This window comes from Periplaneta americana, chromosome 15 (assembly GCF_040183065.1).
Source record: "Periplaneta americana isolate PAMFEO1 chromosome 15, P.americana_PAMFEO1_priV1, whole genome shotgun sequence".
Lineage (NCBI taxonomy): Eukaryota > Metazoa > Arthropoda > Insecta > Blattodea > Blattidae > Periplaneta > Periplaneta americana.
In genome coordinates this window covers 166,223,658-166,246,514 of record NC_091131.1, presented here as the reverse complement: position 1 = coordinate 166,246,514, position 22,857 = coordinate 166,223,658, and the positions used below count along the sequence as shown (strand labels likewise).

Sequence of the window (22,857 nt, the reverse complement as noted above, 5' to 3'; positions counted from 1 at the left end):
GGTGTCTCGGGGTTGTTTGAGTTCATTAGTTAGTAGTATTTTGTGAATAGTGAAGTGAGTTTGTGTCTTTTTTTTATTGGGTTATTTTACGATGCTGTATCAACAGCTCAGGTTATTTAGCATCTGAATGAAATGAAGGTGATAATGCCGGTGAAATGAGTCCGGGGTCCACCACCGAAAGTTACCCAGCATTTGCTCGTTTTGGGTTGAGGGAAAACCTCGGAAAAAACCTCAACCAGGTAACTTTCCCCGACCGGGATTCGAACCCGGTCACCTGATTTCGCGGCCAGACGCGCTGATCGTTACTCCACAGGTGTGGACGAGTTTGTATCTTGTTGTACCAATTTAATATAATATAATTCACAAATTAAAATGTTTTCGGAGATGCATGGTTTCACTGTTACCTTAAATATTGTAATGAGTGTTGTGCTCTTGTATTTAATAATAATGGTAGGCAATATGGGAAAACGCGGGAAAGCCTTGAAGTCGGACGGTATGAACATGGTTATTAATGCATATAAATTCTTTACTGGAGAATATGAGGCACTGAAATGCGGAAAAGAAACAATATCTATGCCGAGTTTTATCGAAAGAACTGCTGCAGCGACAGATATATCATCTCGTGGTGTTAACAGGATTAAAATAGAAAAAAAAAAAAACAAAAAAAAAAAAGAAAAAAGAAAGCGGAAGCGGAATTGGAAGCATGCTGCGATCTCCAAGAAAGAAATCCCCGAATAGGATTCTTAAAAAACATGTGTGACAGGTTAAAAATGAGCGCACTTGCAAAAGTGACGGAAGAAAATTAGAGGAAGGCCTGTAAACACGTAGAAAAAGTTGAAAAATTTTATTGGGCGAAGGATGGACTTGTAGATGGAAATTTATTATTCGTTCGTATTCAATTTGGACGACACGGACATGGACGAACTTTCTGGCGGAGTGGAGTCAGAATTTGAAGAGGAAGAGAATGCCGCCACTGGTAACTCGTGGTTGTTTGAAGGAGTGTCGACCATCATAAATGAGGGTAGAGAGAGATGGTGAGCATTCTCTCTCTTTCTAAAAGGGACTAGACAAGTAAATCCTCATGGACTGTAGTAAACATTCGATACTTCATGGGGGCAGACTGTGATTCTGATTATTCGGTAGTTGGAGAATTAAAAGAAAGACTATCAGTAGCTGAGCGAATAGAGCAACAAGTTAATATTAGGAGATTCAATATTCCGAAATTAAAAGACGAGGAAACTAATAAGAAGCATTATCAGGTCGAAATGTCAAACATGTTTGCCACTTTAAGAAGTTCCAATTAAGTTGAGAAGGAGTTAGATATTAATACCATGTGGGAAAATATCAGAGATAATATCAAAATTGCAGCTGGAAAGCACGTAGGATATTATGAAACTAAGGAAAAGAAACTGTAGTTTGATGAAGATTGTTGCATGGTAGTAGAAAGAAAGAAAAACAGGCTAAATTGAAATTCTTACAGGATCCAGTCCAGGCGAATAGAGATAATTATTTCAATAAATGATGGAAGCAAGTTGTACACTAGGAACAAAAAGAGAGATTACTTGAAGGAAAAACTGAATGAGGTAGAAACAAATAGTAAGAATAAAAACATTAGAGATTTGTATAAGGACATAAAGGAATTTAAGAAAGGATATCAGGCAAGAGTAAATGTGATCAAGGATGAGAATGGGACTTGCTTGCAGACTCTCATTCAATCCTGAACAGATGGAAAAACTACTTTGAGCAATTACTAAATGTACATAGACCAAATAGAAATGATTGGGATGAAATTCAAGTACAAACTGCTAAGCCATTCATACCCGAACCCACACTTTCTGAAGTCGAAATTGCGATAGAAAATCTGAAAAAGTACAAGTCTCCAGGTATTGATCAAATTCCAGCAGAATTAATACAGGAGGGTGGAAGTACATTATCTAGCGAAATTTATAAGCTTGTACTTGCTATTCGGGAAAAGAAAATTGTACCAGAACAGTCTGGTTCTCAGTCATCGATATGTAAATGAAATTATTAGGGATCATCAATATGGTTTCAAGCATAACACATCGACTATTAATCAGATTATTTGTATTCGGCAGACATTGGACATTGGACATTGGACACAGTACATCAGCTACTCATAGATTTCAGAAGGGCATATGACTCAGTTAAGAGAGAAGTTTTATATAATATTCTTATTCAATTTGTTATTCCGAAGAAACTTACTTACTTACTTATGGCTTTTCAGGAATCTGCAGGTTCATTGCCGCCCTCACATAACCCCGCCATCGGTCCCTATCCTGTGCAAGACTAATCCAGTCTCTATCATCATATTCCACCTCCCTCAAATCCATTTTAATATTATCCTCCCACCTACGTTTCGGCCTCCCCAAAGGTCTTTTTCCCTCTGGCCTCCCAACTAACACTCTATATGCATTTCTGGATTTGCCCATACGTGCTATATGCCCTGTCCATCTCAAACGTCTGGATTTAATGTTCCTAATTATGTCAGGTGAAGAATACAATGCGTGCAGTTCTGCGTTGTGTAAACTTCGAAGAAACTAGTTTGATTAATTAAAACGTAATTTGGAGAACATATTGAACTGACAAGTCAATATAAACAAGTACCGGTAAATAATTATACAAACAGCCTTCATTTGACAGTCATTTTATTGTCAATCACTCAATTTGTGAGCTACATGTGAAAATAAATAGAGCCTACGGGTACTTTCGCCTTTTCAGGCATCATCAGGTAGCGTAAGAAGTAGATTTATATGAACATAATGATTAACTGTGTTGAAAAGTCATCTTAAAGTCTAAGAGACATGGTAATTATAAAAAACATGTTTAAAAGAGCATGAAAACCTTGATGTTAAAACGACGTGAGATTCGAACTCACGACCAGCGTCCCGCAAGAAAGCAGATCGCGTGGAGCACGGAGGGATGGCGCGCGGCGGAGTAGTGGGGAAAGGGGCCTACACGCGAGGGGAGGCTGCGCGCGCAGCTGCTACTTAACGCAGTGAATGGGGAAGGACCTTCCCGACTCTTCCAGAAGTGCGTCGAAGTGGAGATATCCAGATAATTCTCTACACACCTGTAGAAATTTCTCGCAACTATGATTTTGCTATAAAAGAAGAAGCGCCAGCGAACTCGAGCAGAGTTTTCAGTTATTCAGTCAGTGAGTAAGCCAGAGCAAGCAAGCCAGTCTTGTGTATCGGAGTTCGACTCGAGTGTGCGTCCGCAACTGTATCAGCATCCGAAGGCCTGAGTTCGAGTGCAGTGGACCGCAGTTGGAGGGACCTGAGTTCGAGTGCAGTGGACCGCAGTTGGAGGGACCCGAGTTCGAGTACAGTGAACTGTCTCTGAAGGTCTGTGGTTCGAGATACTGTGAACTCGAGTGACTGAGTTAGAAGAACTGTGAACTGAGAACTGATAGTTCTGATTTGTAAATAGTGCTTTGTAAATATTAGTTAAGATTAACAGTTTTATTGTTGTTAGTACTAGTCCAAGTAAATTGTCATTGTCGTCAGTGGAGTGCTATAACGAATACTGTGTTGAGTGAAAATCCAATTGTTGACGAGAGCGTTTAAGGTGAATTGTAGAAACGAATTATTGTTGGAAGAATAAATTACATTGTTGTTACCAGGGAACGGATTTATATGGACTAAAAATATATGAAATATGTAAATATATATGTAGTTATTTTTACCAAAATATGGAATTAAATATGGATTTTTACCAAAATATGGAATTAAATATGGACTTAAAATTATAAAAAAATGACTATGTACGTTAAATATTGGTACATTTTAATCAAACTAAACAAAAAATATAATGGACGTACCTTATCTTCCAATGTAGTTTCAACAAAACACAATTTTTATTGTCTGTTACCATAACAATAGGTTACAAACATTTCTTTCAAGTGCTGAAAAGTGAATCTTCTTCTATTGTCTCTGAGGATAGATTTATACTGACTAAAAGAGCGTTCGACGTCACAAGAAGTAACTGGTACATAATTCAATTTCACAATGTCTGCTGGGGATAAGTCCAAGTTAATCTTCACTGTTGATTCACCACTCATCACAGCAACAACCTTTTGTAGTTCTTCATATCCAGGGTTTTTTGAAAGTACAGTGTCCACCTTAGCTCTTACTGCATCTGCAACTTTACCTCTACCACGATTCAGTTGTTCCACAGTACTATTTATAATTTCAAAACTTTCAGATAGTGAAAGGTGCCTATTTTGGAGACTTTTGAGCGTTTTTATGATGCATGAAAATGTATGCTGAATGTGAGCTAAGTCATTCTTCACACTTATGTCACAGGTAACTGTTTTCGCAGTATCAATTGAGACTGCATCTTCAGAGTCCAATGCAAGGAGAACATTGTTAATAGAGTCTATATGTTCGGCATAATATTCAACTGCTTCTAGCCATGTACCCCATCTAGTTAAAATTGGCTTTGGTGGCAATGGAATTTCAGGGTACATTTCTTTCAACACGTTAACTCTACTGGGAGCTTTGAGAAATACTTTTTTCACTGATGAAATCAACAAATCTACTTTAGGGAAATTGTCTCTGACCACTTCTGCCACACGATGAAATGCATGCGCCACACAAGTAAAATGAGTCAATTTAGGATATACAACAGATAATGCTTGTCCAGCTTTGACCATATAAGGGGCAGCATCGCTAATAAAGAATAACACATTATCGTACATAATACCCTTTGGCCACAGGATACCCATAGCTTCGTTGAACAGTTTAACTATAGTTTTGTTATTGCACTTTTCTAGAACATCACAATGTAAAAGAATTCGTTCAGAATATTGTTCACTTAACAAACCGATAACTACATTACCAACAAGTCTACCTTCTTTGTCGGGAGTCTCATCAATGGAAACCCAAATTGAACTATCTTTAATTTCATCTCTTATCTTCTGTATTGTCTCATCGTAGATGGATGGAGCATACGTCTTCCTAAGTGTTGACTCATCCGGGATTGTATGTTGAGTATATTTTTCAAGGAATTCCCTGAAGACCTTATTCTTTAGTTTGTAGAGAGGAATATCAGCAGAGATGAGAGAACGGCACAGGTCGATGTTAAACTCAGATCTTACATTCGATGTTGTTGGTTGTGTTAAAAACAATTGTCTCTGCTTGGAATTTAGTTGTTTGTTGGCCTGATGTTTACTAGTTGTAATGTGTTGTTGCACCAGGAACTTTTGTGTAGATGATACTGCACACTGACACAAATTACAAAATAATATTTTATTGTCAGTTGATAAACCATCTTCTTTAAATTCTGAAATGTAACTTGTTAGTTTTGATTTTAAATTGACTGAATGACGTACTTTTGGCATATTTACCGTCTTTATAGTATGATTTACAAAACTGAACCTATGTGTACTCTGACTGGCATTTAACTGTTGAGCTGCACAACTGAAGTCTGTTAAAAATTTTAAATTAAATTAATACAGTTTTGTAACTTACTTTCCCATTGTTGATAGGACTGCTAATTTTCAAATAACTCTGATGTTAAAGGGATTACTGAACATGTGTTTAAATCTCTATTGTTGAAATGTATTTTTAAAAGTTAATGGAATTTTGTTTTGTTTTATTGTTAAACCTAATATAATATGGACTGTTTTATATGAAATATGGAAAATATATGGAAATTAACGAAAATATGTACTAAACTCTAAAATATGGAAAAATATGGAAAATAAAAGTAGGATTTTTCAACCCTACACATTGTGAAACATAAAGATAATGCAAAATATAAATTATATTAGCTTTATAAGTAAATATGTATTTACATATAAATCCTTTCCCTGGTTGTTACTAATAAAATTCACATTGGTGTCAGAATCGGGACATTATCGACAATGGAGAACCTACAGCAGATCCTGCAAGCCATCGCGGAAATGAAAGCTGAAATGAAAAAGGACATAAGTGACGTAAAAGCAGAAATGAAAGACGACATAAACAGGCACATCAGTGAGGTCAAGAACGACATAAGTGAAGTGAAAACGGAGATGAAAAGTGACATAAGTGAAGTGAAAGGCGACATAAGCGGAGTGAAAGGCGACATAAGCGGAGTGAAAGATGACGTCACTACGCAAATTGAAAGCGTTTCGGCCCACGTAGATGGAATTGTCGCCATCGTAAAAGACGAACTTAAGGCCGATTTGGATAAACTAAACCAGAATTTTACAACTATAAACGAGACAGTAGCCGAGTTGAGACAGGAGGTAGACCATTTCGACGGCAAAATCCGCGATCTCGAACGTCGTCAAGAGGAAACGTGTGTGCTGATGGACCTACATGCTGTAGAAAACAAGCACATCCTCGCGTTGGTGGATCGCCAGGCTAGAGAACATAAACAGATAGTTGCCGAGGAGGTTCGACGTGCCATGCAAGAAGTGGCCACAGAGTTGAGGACTCCCTATAGTGGCCCTGCGGAACCATCGCCTTCAGCCAGACACAACGTCAAGACGCCGAAGTTCGACGGTACGACGTCTTGGGCGATATTCCGTCGCCAGTTCGAGGCCATCGCAGAGCACAATGGGTGGACGCCGGCAGAGAAAACTACTCAGCTGCTGGCCGCGCTTCAGGGACAGGCGTCGGAGATTCTTCACAGCGTTCCAGAAGATGGGACAGCCGCTGAGATAATGGCGGCCCTGGAGGAACGTTATGGTGACCATCAACTTGCTGCAGCATTTAGGACCCAACTAAAAACGAGGGTCCAACAGTCAGGCGAGTCCCTACAAGAATTCGCGATGGCGGTGGAACAACTGGCCCATAAGGCCCTCAGGGGCCTACCTAATGATTTCATCGCTGGAGAGGCGGCCTACACCTTGGGCAGCGGAGTTCGAGACCCGGAAATAAGACAACAGCTACTCATAGCAGAGCATCGCACTATCAACGCAGCTCTGGCGGCGGCCCTCAAGATGGAGGCGGCCAAGTCGGCGGCGGGAGTCTCAACACCGCACTGGATCAGGAGCGTCACGGCGACGGATGCTGGGGGGGCGCCAACCGAAGCCACCCGAGCGGCAGTCAACGGAGCGGCGGAGACGACGGGCGCCCACCTGCTGGTCCTGTGGCAAACCGGGACAATTGAGAAGGGACTGTGACCAATCCGGCCACAGGCAGGAGAGAGAGGTGGCCGACGTCGAGGAGCGCCAGCAGTCAACGGAGCGGCGGAGACGACGGGCGCCCACCTGCTGGTCCTGCGGCAGACCGGGACACCTGAGAAGGGACTGTGACCGATCCGGTCACAGGCAGGAGAGAGAGGTGGCCGACGTCGAGGAGCGCCAAGTCAACGGAGCGGCGGAGACGACGGGCGTCCATCTGCTGGTCCTGCGGGAGGCCAGGACACCTAAGGAGGGACTGCGACCGCTCTGGCCACCGGCCAGAGAGAGAGGTGGCTGACACCGAGGAGTCAACAGTCGCCTGAGCAACGGAGACGACGGGTGCCCACCTGCTGGTCCTGCGGTGAACCTGGGCACTTGCGGAGGAGTTGCGACCGACCTGGCAACAGTCAGGAGAGAGAGGGGGCCGATGCTAGGAGGAGCACGTCGGCGCCATCATCACCGTCCCCTCGGCTCGTCCTGAAACCGGTCGACAGAAGGTGCGACGATGGGCTGATTGCTGAAGGACGGATAAAAGGCCGTCCATGCAGAGTACTGGTGGACACCGGGGCGATGCTCACTATCGCCAGACCAGACGTCGTGCGGGGCCTACCTGGGAGGACGCCGCTGCGCCAATACGAGCTACGTACTGCCTCAGGCGAGAGCTTGCCCATCCAGAGAGAGGTCTTCCTGGACCTGACCTTGGGGAAGAGGAAACTGGAGATGTGGGTGTTCGTCGCCAACATCACCGAGGACGTCGTCCTGGGACTCGACGCCATGCGGTTACTCGATGCGACGGTGGACGTCCGGCGCCGTATACTCCGTCTTGGTCGGGATGAAGTGTTCCTGATGGACGCCGAGGACCAACCCATGGCCAGCGAGCTCTCCTTGGAGGGCCAAGTGGAAAAGCAAGATGGCGCCCACGCAGTACGAGTATTGCTGCTCAGCCAAGCCAAGGATGGGGTGGCACCACCATAAGGAGGGAGCAGCCGGAGGACCCCAAACGTTGGACCGACTAGCAGCCTACCAAGGGACTGCCCGAGGCGAGCAGTCCTAAGGAGGGAGCAATGTGACAGCGACGTGAGATTCGAACTCACGACCAGCGTCCCGCAAGAAAGCAGATCGCGCGGAGCATGGAGGGACGGCGCGCGGCGGAGTAGTGGGGAAAGGGGCCTACACGCGAGGGGAGGCTGCGCGCGCAGCTGCTACTTAACGCAGTGAATGGGGAACGGACCTTCCCGACTCTTCCAGAAGTGCGTCGAAGTGGAGATATCCAGATAATTCTCTACACACCTGTAGAAATTTCTCGCAACTATGATTTTGCTATAAAAGAAGAAGCGCCAGCGAACTCGAGCAGAGTTTTCAGTTATTCAGTCAGTGAGTAAGCCAGAGCAAGCAAGCCAGTCTTGTGTACTGGAGTTCGACTCGAGTGTGCGTCCACAACTGTATCAGCATCCGAAGGCCTGAGTTCGAGTGCAGTGGACCGCAGTTGGAGGGACCTGAGTTCGAGTGCAGTGGACCGCAGTTGGAGGGACCCGAGTTCGAGTACAGTGAACTGTCTCTGAAGGTCTGTGGTTCGAGATACTGTGAACTCGAGTGACTGAGCTAGAAGAACTGTGAACTGAGAACTGATAGTTCTGATTTGTAAATAGTGCTTTGCAAATATTAGTTAAGATTAACAGTTTTATTGTTGTTCGTACTAGTCCAAGTAAATTGTCATTATCGTCAGTGGAGTGCTATAACGAATACTGTGTTGAGTGAAAATCCAATTGTTGACGAGAGCGTTTAAGGCGAATTGTAGAAAAGAATTATTGTTGAAAGAATAAATCCTATTGTTGAGTTGAATTAAATTTACAGTATAAACAGTAATAACGAAACATAAAACTATGACCATATACTTATATGCGTGTGTGGTGGTTACAGATTAAAAGCTAACAAACATGGATTAAAAAACTATTAATATTTAAATTAATGAATGACTTACAAATGGCTTTTAAGAAACCCGGAGGTTCCCTATTCTTTGCAAGATTAATCCACTCTCTATCATCATATCCCACCTCTCTCAAATCCATTTTAATATTATCCTCCCATCTACGTCTTGGCCTCCACAAAGGTCTATTTCCCTCCGGCCTCAAAACTAACACTCTATATGCATTTCTGGATTTGCCCATATGTGTCACATGCCCTGCCCATCTCAAACGTCTGGATTTAATGTTCCTAATTATGTCAGGTGAAGATTACAATGCGTGCAGTTCTGTGTTGTGTAACTTTCTCCATTCTCCTGTAACTTCATCCCTCTTAGCCCCAAATATTTTCCTAAGCACCTTATTCCCGAGAAAACTGGCAGTTAACAGACCTAATATGTGTGAGGGAGACAGTAAGGTTTATGGTTCAATCCGGTCATAATGAGATTAATAAAAGGTCATGAAGTTAATATATTAATATTAAATCTGGATTACTGTTACACGTCTTAACGTTTATCAATTCTATCTTAAAATCAATACAGGAAGCAATATCTCCTCACCTTTTCAAGGTTTCTAAGCAAGAAGCAGTGATGCATCTGGGCGAAGCACCTCTGTTGATGTGACATGGGTTTCACAGGTGTCACATGACTCTGACGTTGTCCTGCACTGCTTTCAGACAGTCCTTTCTTGTACTTCGGTTTACTACTGGTACAAGTGAAGTTGTTAGTGCTGCCACTATTACTGACCGAATTACTGATGCTGGTACTGATGATGTTGTTGTTGTTGTTGTTACTGCTGATATTATTATTATTATTAATATTGTTGTTGTTACCATTACTGTTGATAACATTAGTGTTATTATTATTATTGTTATTGATATTATTACTATTATTATTATTGCTGCATGTGTGACTGTTGTTGCTATTTTGCACAATACTGCTTATACTTTCACTGCTCTTTCGTGCGTTCTTGCGGGGTCTTCCAACCATCCTCCGTTCTCCCTTCTCCTCCACACGAGGCGCTGTTCCATTGACACGTTGGGATTTTCCACCAATTACTCCTCGGCAGTGCACGCTCCCACATTTACATGGCTGAAATACCATTATCAAAATATAAATGAGATCAATTTGATTATTACATTTTTACTATTTTCTAAAGTACACATTAAACGTTACAAACTAATAAAATAGGAATAGTAAGAATCTACTGAATATAGCAGATAACTTTGGTATACTAAAAATAAATAAATAAATACATACATACATAAATAATCTTATTTCTTGTGAATCAATCACATAAATCATAATAAGGAATATAAATTTTAATTATTATTCTAAAATACTGCAAAGGAAAGAAATACTACATTATCAACAACCCTTCATTAACTGCTGAAGAATTATATAAAGTACTGTACCTGTAGCTAACATCTCATTAGTTACATGCAATAGTACTACTGTTTGGATGATCATCTCCATAGGGTTAGCTTAGTGTCGTCACCCATTGTCTTTTGTAATCAGAGAAAAGAATGGCCCAGAAACTCGAGCATAATAACACAATTTTAACCTGTGTTACCACATATCTCACTGAAGAATAAGATATGATCTATATGCAAAGAGTCATTAAAAATATGCATGAGATTTCTGACTGTTTCAGGGAACTTGTAGTACCTATGTAAAGAAGAAATTAATATTTATTTCTTTACTGAAATAAAAGAAGAGCACTTTTTCAACTCAGATTCCTTTCAGTTATAAGCCTTTTTCTCTGCGATAGTTTTGTAAAAATATAAGCTATATATTTCTTTTCCTTCCTTTCCCCTTTTTGTTCCCTTTATCAGCTGACGAATTTATTATCATAGCCTTTTATTGTGAATTTTATTTAATTTTATTTCTTTTTATTAATTTATTACATTCCATTTTGATATATTCTTCCTTACGTTTTTCCATATAAACCATTTGTGCTAAATGAGTTGCTTTTGCTATATTCCAATGTATTTTACTTGCTTTTTTTTTTTCTATTATGATATTATTTTCATGTTGTTTAGTGTCGATTTTATTATGCTATTATTATTTCTCTTTGTAATATGTTAGTATTCTGTTCTGTAACTTTTTTGTTAAATCTTAACTGCTTGAATACTTTGTGACCTGGTAGAGTGTAAGAGAAGGCCCTATGGCCTTAACTCTGCCAGTATAAATAAAGAATTATTAAATATATTAAAGAAGAGCCTTGTGAATTCCAGCATTTTTATAGTCTAATACCAGTCTAATTGTTAATGAATTACTTTTAACCTTCGGAAATTATTCTTAATATTCAGGACGAAACAATAGGAAATATTGACCACTACTTCCTTGAATGTCAATTCGCGTTAGAATGAATGGAAATCCCATGGATATTTTTATGACCCTCTGTGTATACTTATTAAATAAACAGAGGTTAGGGTTTCAATGACTCGCCATAAAGAAAGGGTAAGAATAAAGCAGATGTACAATACATAATATGCTTCACACAATATAAAGTGTGATAACTAATTTATTATTCATTCATAATAACTTAGGAGATCTTTTCATTTAAAATTTACAATCAAGCAGAGCACTTCAATTATTTAGGTTGCACTGTAGCACATACACTAAGCAAGATAATGATGTCCATAACAAATTACATCAATATGACATGGAAATCAATACTGAAAAAGCAAAAGTCATATTTCATGGGAAACACTCGATCACAAGCAAAATTTGCTTAAACAACAAATTAATGGAAAGAGTAAATGAGTTTATGTATCTTGGCTATTAATAAACATTTTTTGGTGAAACAGAAATTTGCAAATACAATAAAACAAAGAGAATAATCAACAAAATTATGAAGCCTTCCCTAGTACAGTGACACACAAGAATACACTTGTATAAAACCTAGCTAGACCTGTACTATTTTACGGAAGTGAAGCATGGACAATGAGAAATACTGATATCAGAAGAATAACAGCCTGTGAAATGAAATTTATAAGAGCAACACTAGGATATACTCGCTTGGACCACAAGAGAAATGAGGATATCATGCAAACTTCAATTACAACCAGTGACAGTTTATAAAGAAGTACCAGCTGCAATGGAAAAATCATGTCCAACGAATGAATCGGAATAGACTTCCAAAAGCCATGCTTCAATACTGTCCCCAGGGGAAGAGATCTTTGGGCTGTCCCAAAAAACCGGTGAACTGAGAATGACTTACTGGGACCATAACAGGTCTTGAGCCTTATACGTGTTTGGATGATGATGATGATGATTATGATCAAGCTATTTGCAGAATAATTATTAGAACTGTCACAAAATAAATTTCATAAAGTAATGGCCACACCTGTTTCATTATAATATGAAAGTGAATCTTTAATACTACGTAAAAAGATGAAGTCCATATTCAAACCACAAAAATGAAATTTTTAAGAGGAATTTAAAAAAATGCACATTAAGACACCATATTAGAAATTAGATAATTAGAGAAGAGCTAAATACAGACGTTCACCCATGAGTGCAGCATGCTGTTTGCTGGATAAAAGTGCATAGGTTGCTTACACAAATTACAATAACCACCTACAATTGCCATAGATGATGTTGGAAATGATGTCCTTGTGCCGTCACATGCCTCTCACACCTTTTAAGAAAAATTAAAAAGCATGTGTGGAAAATAATGGAGGGCACTTTCAGCATCTCTTGTAAATGGAAATGGTATTGAATTGAAACTTTGACCCCATTTGTTTTGTTCACGCAGTGGCATTTCGTGCACCACATCGGATTTTTCTACACTTCAGTATCTGTTGTTCTGTGTCACTACATGAACATGTAAATAAAACTATAATTCATGCGTGAAAAAAAAAAATAAATAAATGTGGATCAATAGAACCATTAACATTATACAACACCCGATTCAGATAATGTGAACACAGTAATATAAGACTGACATAGTCATTCATGCACTCTAGGATTTGTACAGACTATATGGCAAGCAGTCTGCACTCATACCCAGAGGTCATGTGCGTATCTGGTGTTTGGTAGGATATGGTCTTGAAATGAACCCACAGATAAAAATCTAGTGGAATAAGGCCTGCTAACTGCAATGACCATGACATTGGACCACTGGATACAATTCATCACCAAGGATATTTTGATTGTATGGAAGAAGTGTGGTTGGCTCAATTGTGTATAAACCACATGTGCGTCCTTACATGTAGGAACACAGCCTCGAGGAGAGTGGGCAAGTTTCTTCTTAAAAGTGCAGAAAGGTAAAAAGGATTCTGACAACAAATCTTGAATGACAATGGCTACCTCTTGGAATTTCTTCTTCTGCATATACAGCTACAAAATTGAAGACCTCCCTCATAGAACGTTGTGTATCATATGCAAAAGCCGTTGATATACAACGTTCTTTGAGGGAGGTCTTCAATTGTTGAAAATCAAACTGCATAAAATTAGTAAGTCATGAAGTACAAAACCATGTGATCCTGGAAAAAGGCATACATTTTGTGAATGGGCTGTTTAAAAATGTTTTTTTTTTTCACCCAAAAAATGTTGATTTAATATGGAAAAAGTGATGTTTTGTGTTATATACAGGATTTTTCATAGGTAAGGAATAATGCGAATAAAACTAAAATTAACTCGTTTTTTAAAAAATGCTTGGACACGTCAAATTTAATATTTTGAAAGAAAAATTCTACAAAAAAAGAAACAAAATTTTCAGCCATTATCGTACGTGGTGTGACATCATCGACAACATTTTTAAATAGCAACATATTATTTTGTCATTTTTTTTTCTGTAAGATTGGTATCTTATTTAGTTATTTATTTAGTTTCATTTGTTTCATACAAAACGTTTGGTTAGTATGGGAACAGTTTCACTGTTGGCTTGTTTAACATATTTTGTGCGAAGAAAACTTTTACCTGTAACATCAGTCTAAAACAAAATATTTTAAACAGAAACTGAAAGGATTGAAATTCTGATGATGATGATGATGATGATGATGATGATGATGATAGGAGTTGGCAACAGAAGACGTACACAAGAGGTATGCATAACTTTTAATGAAACTCGTCCAGATTGGCAACCTATTTCACAAGCAACCGTGTGTAAAATAGAAAAGAATTCAATGAACACAGATATGTCAGAGATGTAAGACCATCCACAGACGATGATTTGCAGCCTGATGTTTTACTTTAAATTCAAGAGAAACCACATGTTTCAAAGAATTAGAAACTGCATTTGATATCTCGAAATCAACTGTCTGGAGAATATTGCATCGACATAAATACCACCCTTATAAAGGCCATCCAATGCAGGAGTTGATGGAAGATGACTTTGATAGAAAATTACAGTTCTGTGAGAGAATGATTGATCTCTGCGATAGAAATCCGGACTTTGTATCAAATGTCATTTTCTGACGAAGCTTCATTCTGTCTCAAAAGAAGACAAAATTGCCGGTATTTGTCAACCAAGAATCCACACAGGATGGTAGAAATGCACACACAGCATCCTCAAAAAGTAAATGTGTGGGCAGGAATTGTGGGAACAAGAATTTTAGATCCTTATTTCTTTGATGAGACGCTTCCAGGTGAATTCTTGTGTGAAGTTCTAATACCATCCCTTGCTGTCTTGTATCCAAATCATGAAGATCCAGACATTCCTATGGTATCAACAAGATGGCGTTCCCCGCCCCACAAATAGATGAATCGGAAGAAGAGGATTTACACAGTGGCCTGCAAGATACCAGATCTCTCTCCACTTATTACTTTTTATGGGAATTTTTGAAATGTTGAGTCTTTGTTACGAGGCCTGCTAATATGGAAGAGTTAAAATCAGGATCAGGAAAGAATGCAGAGATATACCCCAACAGTGATTGAAAATGTTCAACGAGAATTCATGCTTTGACTTAGCCACTGCCAGATTGTAAATGAGGAGCATTTTGAACACCTTACTAAATAACGAAAATTTCATTTGTTGTAGTAGTTGTGTAAATTGTGGAGAAAATACATTAAACAACCCAACAATGAAATTGTTCCCATAACAAGCAAATGTTTTGTATGAAACAAATGAAACTATATAAATAAATAAGACACCAACCTTTCAGAAAAAAAAAATGGAAAAAATAACATATTACCATTTAAAAATGTTGTCGATGATGTCACACCCTGTACAATAATGGCTGAAAATTTTGTTCCTTTTTTGTAAAATTTTCCTTTCAAAATATTAAATTTGATGTGTTCGAACATTTAAAAAAAAAATGAGTTAATATTAGTTTTATTTGCATTATTCCTTACCTATGAAAAACCCTTTATATACACATAGAGGGTCTGACAAAGAAACCTGACAGTTTTCAAATTGAAATAACAACCAGACTGAATGGTTTGTGTACATTATTTTATTCCAAAATTGCAGTATATCTCAAAGCATTTTACTTACATCATTTACTTTTTGAAAATTGTGTTCTTCAGATGATGTCTCTGACTGTTAGCACATTCTTGGAGTCGTAATGGGAGACTTCGCATCATTTGCTGCAAAACTTCTGGAGAGATTGCCGCCACTTCAGTTCTAATATTCCGCTTCAAATCCGCTGTCATCCTTGGTCAGTCCTGGTATACCCTAATCTTGAAGTACCCCTCAAGGAAGTAATCACAAGCGTTCAGGTCGGGTGATCTTGGAGGCCAATGAATGTCCCTCGGTGTGATATCACTCAGGCTCCAAACATCTCTCTTAATTCATTCACTGAAGGCCTTGCAGTTGAGCATTTGCTTCATCTTGCTGAAACCACGTGGTTTCTAATGCAATATCACGTTGCCGTAACTCAGGTGCGAGAAATGTTTGAAGCATGTCAACATAATGTTGCGCATTTACAGTCACTGCTTTCTCTTCTTCGTCTTCAAAGAAATAGGGGCCAATTATCCCAGAAGATGCTGTGTCACACAAACAAAAACCTTCTCGCTGTGTAATGATCATTCATGAATCTCTTGAGGATTATCTAGTGCCCAGTACCAGTAGTTCTGAGTAATGATATAACCACATACATGGAAATTGCCATGAGAAGATGGTTTAGAACCTGGTCTTTCACAATATTCAAAAGTTCACCACAATGAAGCCTGCAGCTTCTCTCATCCCAGTCACTCAATTCTTGCACTGTAACCATTTTGTAGGAACGAGAGCTGAGATCCAAATGCAAAATTCTGCATATGGAGCAGTCATAAAATCCTAGGGCACTTGCGTATTTCACTGCAGATTGTCGAGGACTGCAAAGAACAGCCCAATGTACGCATTCAACATTCTCCAAGGTTCGAACAGTACGTGCTTTTATTGCTGGTTTCTTCTTTACAGCACAAGCCATTTCCCGGAAGTTTGCCATTCACCACAGTATGGTATTGCGGCTTGGAACATGGCCATTTCGATGACTGTTGAAATGCCGATGAAATGCTCTCTGAGTAACAATCACAGATTCATTGTCTTTAAAAAAGGTCTCCACGACGAATGCTCGATGTTCTGCCGACCACTGTTCCACAGAGATTGAAATGCTTTGAGCAGACGAACACGTGTGCTCAAGGTCAGTCACCCCACTCCCTGCACTTCTGCAAAGACCAAATTTTAAATTCGTCAGGTTTCTCTGCCAGACCTTGTATATGTAGTATATATAATACTAACTAGGTTGTAGATAAAATGTTGGCTCACTGTTTGTCCTGGCGGAACGAACTCTTTGTGGACAATGCCATTCAAATAAAAAAAAAAAACAAATCAACATTGTTTTCACATTGGATCGCACTTGACGTGCTTTCTTGGGTCGTGGTGAATTTGGAGTTTTCCATTGGCTCGATGCTTGCTTTGAATCTGGATCGTACCCATAGCACCAAGACTCATCCCTAGTCACAATTCTTTTAAGAAAATTTGGTTCGTTCTGCACTTCACTCTTCAAGTCGCAGCAAACTCTCACGTGGTTTTCCCTTTGATCATCTGTGAGCAAGCGAGGAACAAATTTTGCAGAAACCCATCTCATGTGTAAATCTTCGGTTAAAATTCGCTGGACCATGCTCCATGACAGGTTCGTTTGCTCAGAAACTTCGTCAATGGTCTTTCGACGATCTTCATCAATTGCACATTTGATTTTGGCAATGTTTTCGTCATTTCTTCCTGTCAAAGGACGCCCGGAGCGTGGCATGTCTTCAGTTGACATGTTGCCAGATATGAAATGGGAAAACCACTCGTAGACCTGTGATTTTCCCAAAGCATTAAAGGCTTGCCAAAGCATCCCAACGGTCTCGACTGCAGTTTTCCCTAATAGAAAACAAAATTTCACACACACTCTTTGTTCCTTGTGGTCGGCCATCTCACTAATCGTCAAACGGTTGAAACAGGAACGCAAACAACACAGCACCACAAACAAACCACTTAACTCAGACTGACGCCAGCTCATTAATAGAGATAGAGAGAGAGAGAGAGAGAGAGAGAGACTAAGTGTATTTAACAACTCTTACAGAATAATTTCGTGCATAGTGTTTGTGTGTATGTATAGAGACTAAGTGTATTTCTAAGCTGACCTGTATATAGCAACTAAATTTATTAACTTAAACTTAAGTGTGTCTCAACATGCCACCTCCTAAGAAAAAGAAAGTAATTCATTTCCAAGCACATGAAATAATAGCGAAAGTGATAGAAATGTGTGATGATGAAGCCAAGAACAAGAATCTCACGCATTTAGTTATTCAGGCCACTAAATGTACAGCATATTACACTGGTGTGTCTGAATTTACAGTAAAACAAATTAGAAAAGAAAATTTGGAAAGAAACCAGGATCGCCCCAATGAAATTCTCCCGACTTCTGGAAAAAAAAAGACCAACTCGGCCACTGCATACACGTGTTTATGTTGATGACTTTGATAGGTGTGTTATAAAAATACTATCCACGACTTTTATATTCAAGAAAAGAAAGTGCTAACTGTGAGCAAACTTTTGCCTGTAATCAGAAATAAAATTAATTTTCCATGGAGTGGTAGGTCACTAAATAGACTGTTGAAAAGGATGAACTACAAATGGAAAAAAATCCCAGTTTAAGAGAAAAGTTCTAGTTGAAAGAGCTGATACTGTTGCTTGGCGTCATAATTATTCGAGGAAAATTGAAGAATTCCTTAATCAAGGGAGAGAAATTGTAATTCTCGATGAGACCTGGGTGGACAGCAACTTAACATTTTAAGAAATGTTGGCAACATTCGGACGAGTTCGGCATACAGGCAAACCATAGTGCAGGAAACAGACTTATCATCCTACATGCGGGTAGCAAAAATGGTTCCTTGAGGAATACAGAACTCGTTTATAAAGCTGGTTCTGCGAGCGGAGACTGCCACGGGCAGATGAACCAGGTAAATTTCGAGAAATGGGTTGATGAGAAATTAATTCCCAATCTTCCGCCAAGGTCAGTTGTGGTCATGGACAATGCCCCCTATCACTCCGTTCAGGTTGACAAGCCTCAAAATAAGTACGCACCGAACAGACACATGATAGGGTGGCTGAGAAGAAAAGGAGTTGAAGTCAATGAAAGACTTCACAAAGTCTACTTTTTCTCCTTAATCGAGGAACACAGGCCTCAAGAAAAGACTTCTAGGGTTGACCGAAGGCTGGTGGAGATCGGACACACTGTTCTGAGACTTTTTCCTTATAGGTGTGACTTATCCCCGATTGAATTAGCATGGAATGAAACACAAAGTGAGAGAAAATAACGTGACAGGAGATTTATCTTTGCAAAGATTAAAGGAACTTACAGACATGGCTTTATCGTCAATAACAAAAGAGGACTGGGAGGGTTATTGTGAACATATATTTTAGATTTCGACATAATACATTGCCTGCAGTATCTAATTATTTCTTTGGATAGCGATAGTGATAGTAGCAGTAATGATAATGATGATGATGAAAGTGATTCAAAATTAGCTACTCCATTGTAACGTGACGCAGAATTGGTAAGTCAATGTTTTTATAATGCATGCTACATTGTATGCCTAACTTTCTCTCCATCCACTACTAGTGCGAAACTACCACCCCAACCCCGCATTCCTCCCAGGGCAGATGAGCTGTGTCACTGGCAGCACATTAGTTCCACTCGCCTTTACCATATTATATATTAATAATTTATTAAAAATTAAAATTATTTCAAGTTATGTTTTCCATTTTATGTAAAGAACTGCAAATAGTAATAAACAACAGACATCAATATCTGATGTACACAGTCCATTACAAAATTTAATACTTATGCACAGCACAAGTGTATTTTAAAAATGTACTGTGGCAAGAACCAAAATTCAGTACAAGCCAAACACCTGTTACTGAAGACAGAAGCAAGAAACAAAATTACATACAAGCCAAACACCTGTTACTGAAGACAGAAGCAAGAAACAAAATTACATACAAGCCAAACGCCTGTTACTGAAGACAGAAGCAAGAAACAAAATTACATACAAGTCAAACACCTGTTACTGAAGACAGAAGCAAGAAACAAAATTACATACAAGCCAAACACCTGTTACTGAAGACAGAAGCAAGAAACAAAATTACATACAAGCCAAACGCCTGTTACTGAAGACAGAAGCAAGAAACAAAATTACATACAAGTCAAACACCTGTTACTGAAGACAGAAGCAAGAAACAAAATTACATAGAAGTCAAACATCTGTTACTGAAGACAGAAGTAGAATACACCTACCTGTCCTTCTGCTGGATTAAACAATGAAAAGTTATAATCGTAAGAGAGCTCTTCATGTGCCTGAATATCCCGTAAGGCAAACAAAGCCATTCTAAATAGTCCATTAACACTCCATTTCTGCATCTCACAGTTTGGTTCACATGAATGGTTCACAAATCGGCCTGCGAAAAAAAAAAAAAAATTGACATATTCAAAGACTGGGTAAATTTGAGGTGAGCATTGTTTACATCTTTAAAAAAACAGGCTGAATATATTAGATGAAAAACAATAATTGTAAATTTTGTGTCATTTTTAAATTGAAATCTTATATCCTCAATGTTATGAATACCCAATAAAATGTGGGTTAAGCTTTCTAGACACAAAAAAATCATACATTTATTACTCTTACAACAAAATCTGGAAATGTTGACTCCCTTTTTTTTGGAAGCATGCCTTATTTACTTAGTGGCTTTTAAGGAACCCAGAGGTTCATTGCCGTTCTCACATAAGCCCGCCATTGGTCCCTATCCTGAGCTAGATTAATCCAGTCTCTACCATCATATCCCACCTCCCTCAAATCCATTGGACGCATGCCTTACATATTAAAAAAAAATGTTAACAGCAACACCACAAAGTTCTTACCTCACAATGCTGGAGATTTTAACATGAATTTAGTTTTGAATTTCTCATACGAGGTTTGTTCATACATACTTGAACTTTCAATATATATATATTTTTTTTCACAAATTGAAATAAGAATTTTAAAATGAGGATTGACGTGCCACAGTCATTGACTAATCAATCACATGCTCATGAACTTCTCAATCTCGTTCATTGGGGGATTTTAAAGTGAGCTCAAATGTGTTGTCCTTCACGCATAAAGTTTTCTATTTAGTGTTAAATTTATTACTGAACTGAGTTAATGTGTTATTCACAGATCCTTCACAGTTCAATATTATGGACAACTAGCCTAATTATTGTATGTGGACTGACAGCACATCATAGTCCGATTTTCACGTCATATAAGGAAGCTTCTTACTAGTGATGGGTGATAGTGGATAGTTATGACTTCAACTATTTATAGTCAAATTGTTTTCAATACTATTGATAGTTCAGGCGATTATTGATAGTATCGAAAAAAGGGGAAGATCATTCATAATATTATAAGGGTTTCAAACTAGAGCTGTACAACACGATTCTTTTTCAGGAGTCGATTCCAACAATTCAATCAGATATAACGAATTGTTTCATTCACAACTCATCCCTGTCTGTGATTCCAAGTATTCTTTTGAATTGTAAACGAACTACTCACATAACCCTTCCTTTGCAACCAAGGTTGAAATAAAAACGTTCTCCATCTCTCACATAGATGATAAGAGTTGACCCAGGATGAACAGAAGTCGCTTTATAATGACACTGGATGGAAACTTATCCTTGGAGCAATGTTTAAAGAACATACAATGATGGCTAATGTTGGGACTTCAAGGGCAGATTATAATATTGTGTATTATTGGCATGTAATTCAGATTCAATTCAGTACATATACATATATTAAATTAATAGCACAGTACATGTTTAGATATTAATTCAGAATATACACTCAGTTTATAAACAACAAAAAAAGATTGTAAAAACTGTCGATAGTGTCAATAGTTCCAATTATAACTGATAGAAATATCAATTATAGGAACTACAGTCGATAGTACAATCAATATTATTGCAAGTGACTATTGCTCATCTCTACTTCTTGCCACAGATTTGTAAAACATACTGGTATTATTGTTCAATTTCAATATTATTTATGATGATTTCTTTCTCATGAAACAGGTTTCACGAAATTGTTCCAATATAAAAATGTGGGTGCTTTATATGCACCAACAGGACATAGAAATCCAAGAAAACATTGTCGAGATACCATAACAGATCCAGTAGGGTCTATTACATGAATGCACATGTTGATGATGATGGTGATGATGATGATGATGATGATTGATAATAAAATAGTATTGTTCCAGAGTATACATATTCACTTTTATTTGAACAGCAAGTATGACATGATATATATTGATATATGATATATATATTTGTCATTAAGCACTTTCTTCCGGTGAGATGGCACTTCACATATTTGTATACAGTGCCATCCACCTTATTACATAGCAAATTTATGCAAGTCATAACTTACTTCCGTCTCTTCCACTTATGTTCTCTTTAAATGTATCTTGTCTTCTCTCCTTCACCGGCCTATCCATCTGTATTTCCCCACTTCTCCATTGCTGACCCCCACACTTATATCCTCCCCTCACTTCACTTTGCTTCCTATTGATATCCTTGTCCCCCCCCTCCTACTATTTTCTTGTATTTTCCCCCACTACACCATCTTCTTAAATCATAATGTTTCTTTTTACTATTTGCCTTTATTCCTTCATCACTGCTACCTGAATCCGTTCCATTTTTCCTCACTTGCCTTGTTGTTGTTTTCCCCTGACTCTGCAACTCACGTACTCGCCTTGGAATTGCCTCAAAAATGCTGATTGCAGGAATTTTGACACGTTTGTAGATTTCTGCTACGTGTTGATATTTCCTCCTCAGATGACGTCATAGGTTTTACTCGATCGCTTGAAGTTGCTTCTTTCCGCATTCCATGTCTGTCTGATGAACTCCGTGTCATGCTTGCCTTGCTATTTTCATGAATGTTGTCCGAGCTGATATTCTTTCCAATGCTCCTCGACACTAATCCCCTAATTTTCTCCTTCAGGATTCTCCTATTCCTCTCCATTTCTTCCGAACCTACTACCGGCTCCTTGATGCTTTCGAGACATTCTTCAACACTAAACATTAATAGTAGAAAAGTTTTCCGGGCTATGAGGCCGTGGTCTGTTGGTTGTGAGACCAAACGTTTCGTTCACTGCTGCGGTGAACATCTTCAGTGGTGTCTATTGCTGGTGCGGCTGGTTCTACTGCGTGTGCCGATTACAGTCTGCGCTGGCTGCATCGTTGTATATATAGTGCGGGAGGGGGGCTTGCTGTTGTCGCCTCGGTCCGCGCTCGAATGTGCTTCGCGG

General features: G+C 38.8%; 1 protein-coding gene across 5 annotated transcripts in view; it reads right to left on the bottom strand.

Annotated features, from left to right (window-relative positions):
• The window catches only part of ash1 (histone-lysine N-methyltransferase ash1), a 498,911-nt gene that overhangs the window by 95,659 nt on the left and 380,395 nt on the right, over positions 1-22,857 (bottom strand). For all 5 annotated transcript variants that reach the window (XM_069848493.1, XM_069848495.1, XM_069848496.1 and 2 more), the window contains 2 exons: positions 19,814-19,974; positions 9,657-10,187 (listed from right to left, as the gene is read on the bottom strand). In XM_069848493.1, coding sequence (XP_069704594.1) covers positions 9,657-10,187; positions 19,814-19,974 — 692 coding nt within the window. The remainder of the gene's footprint in view (positions 1-9,656; positions 10,188-19,813; positions 19,975-22,857) is intronic.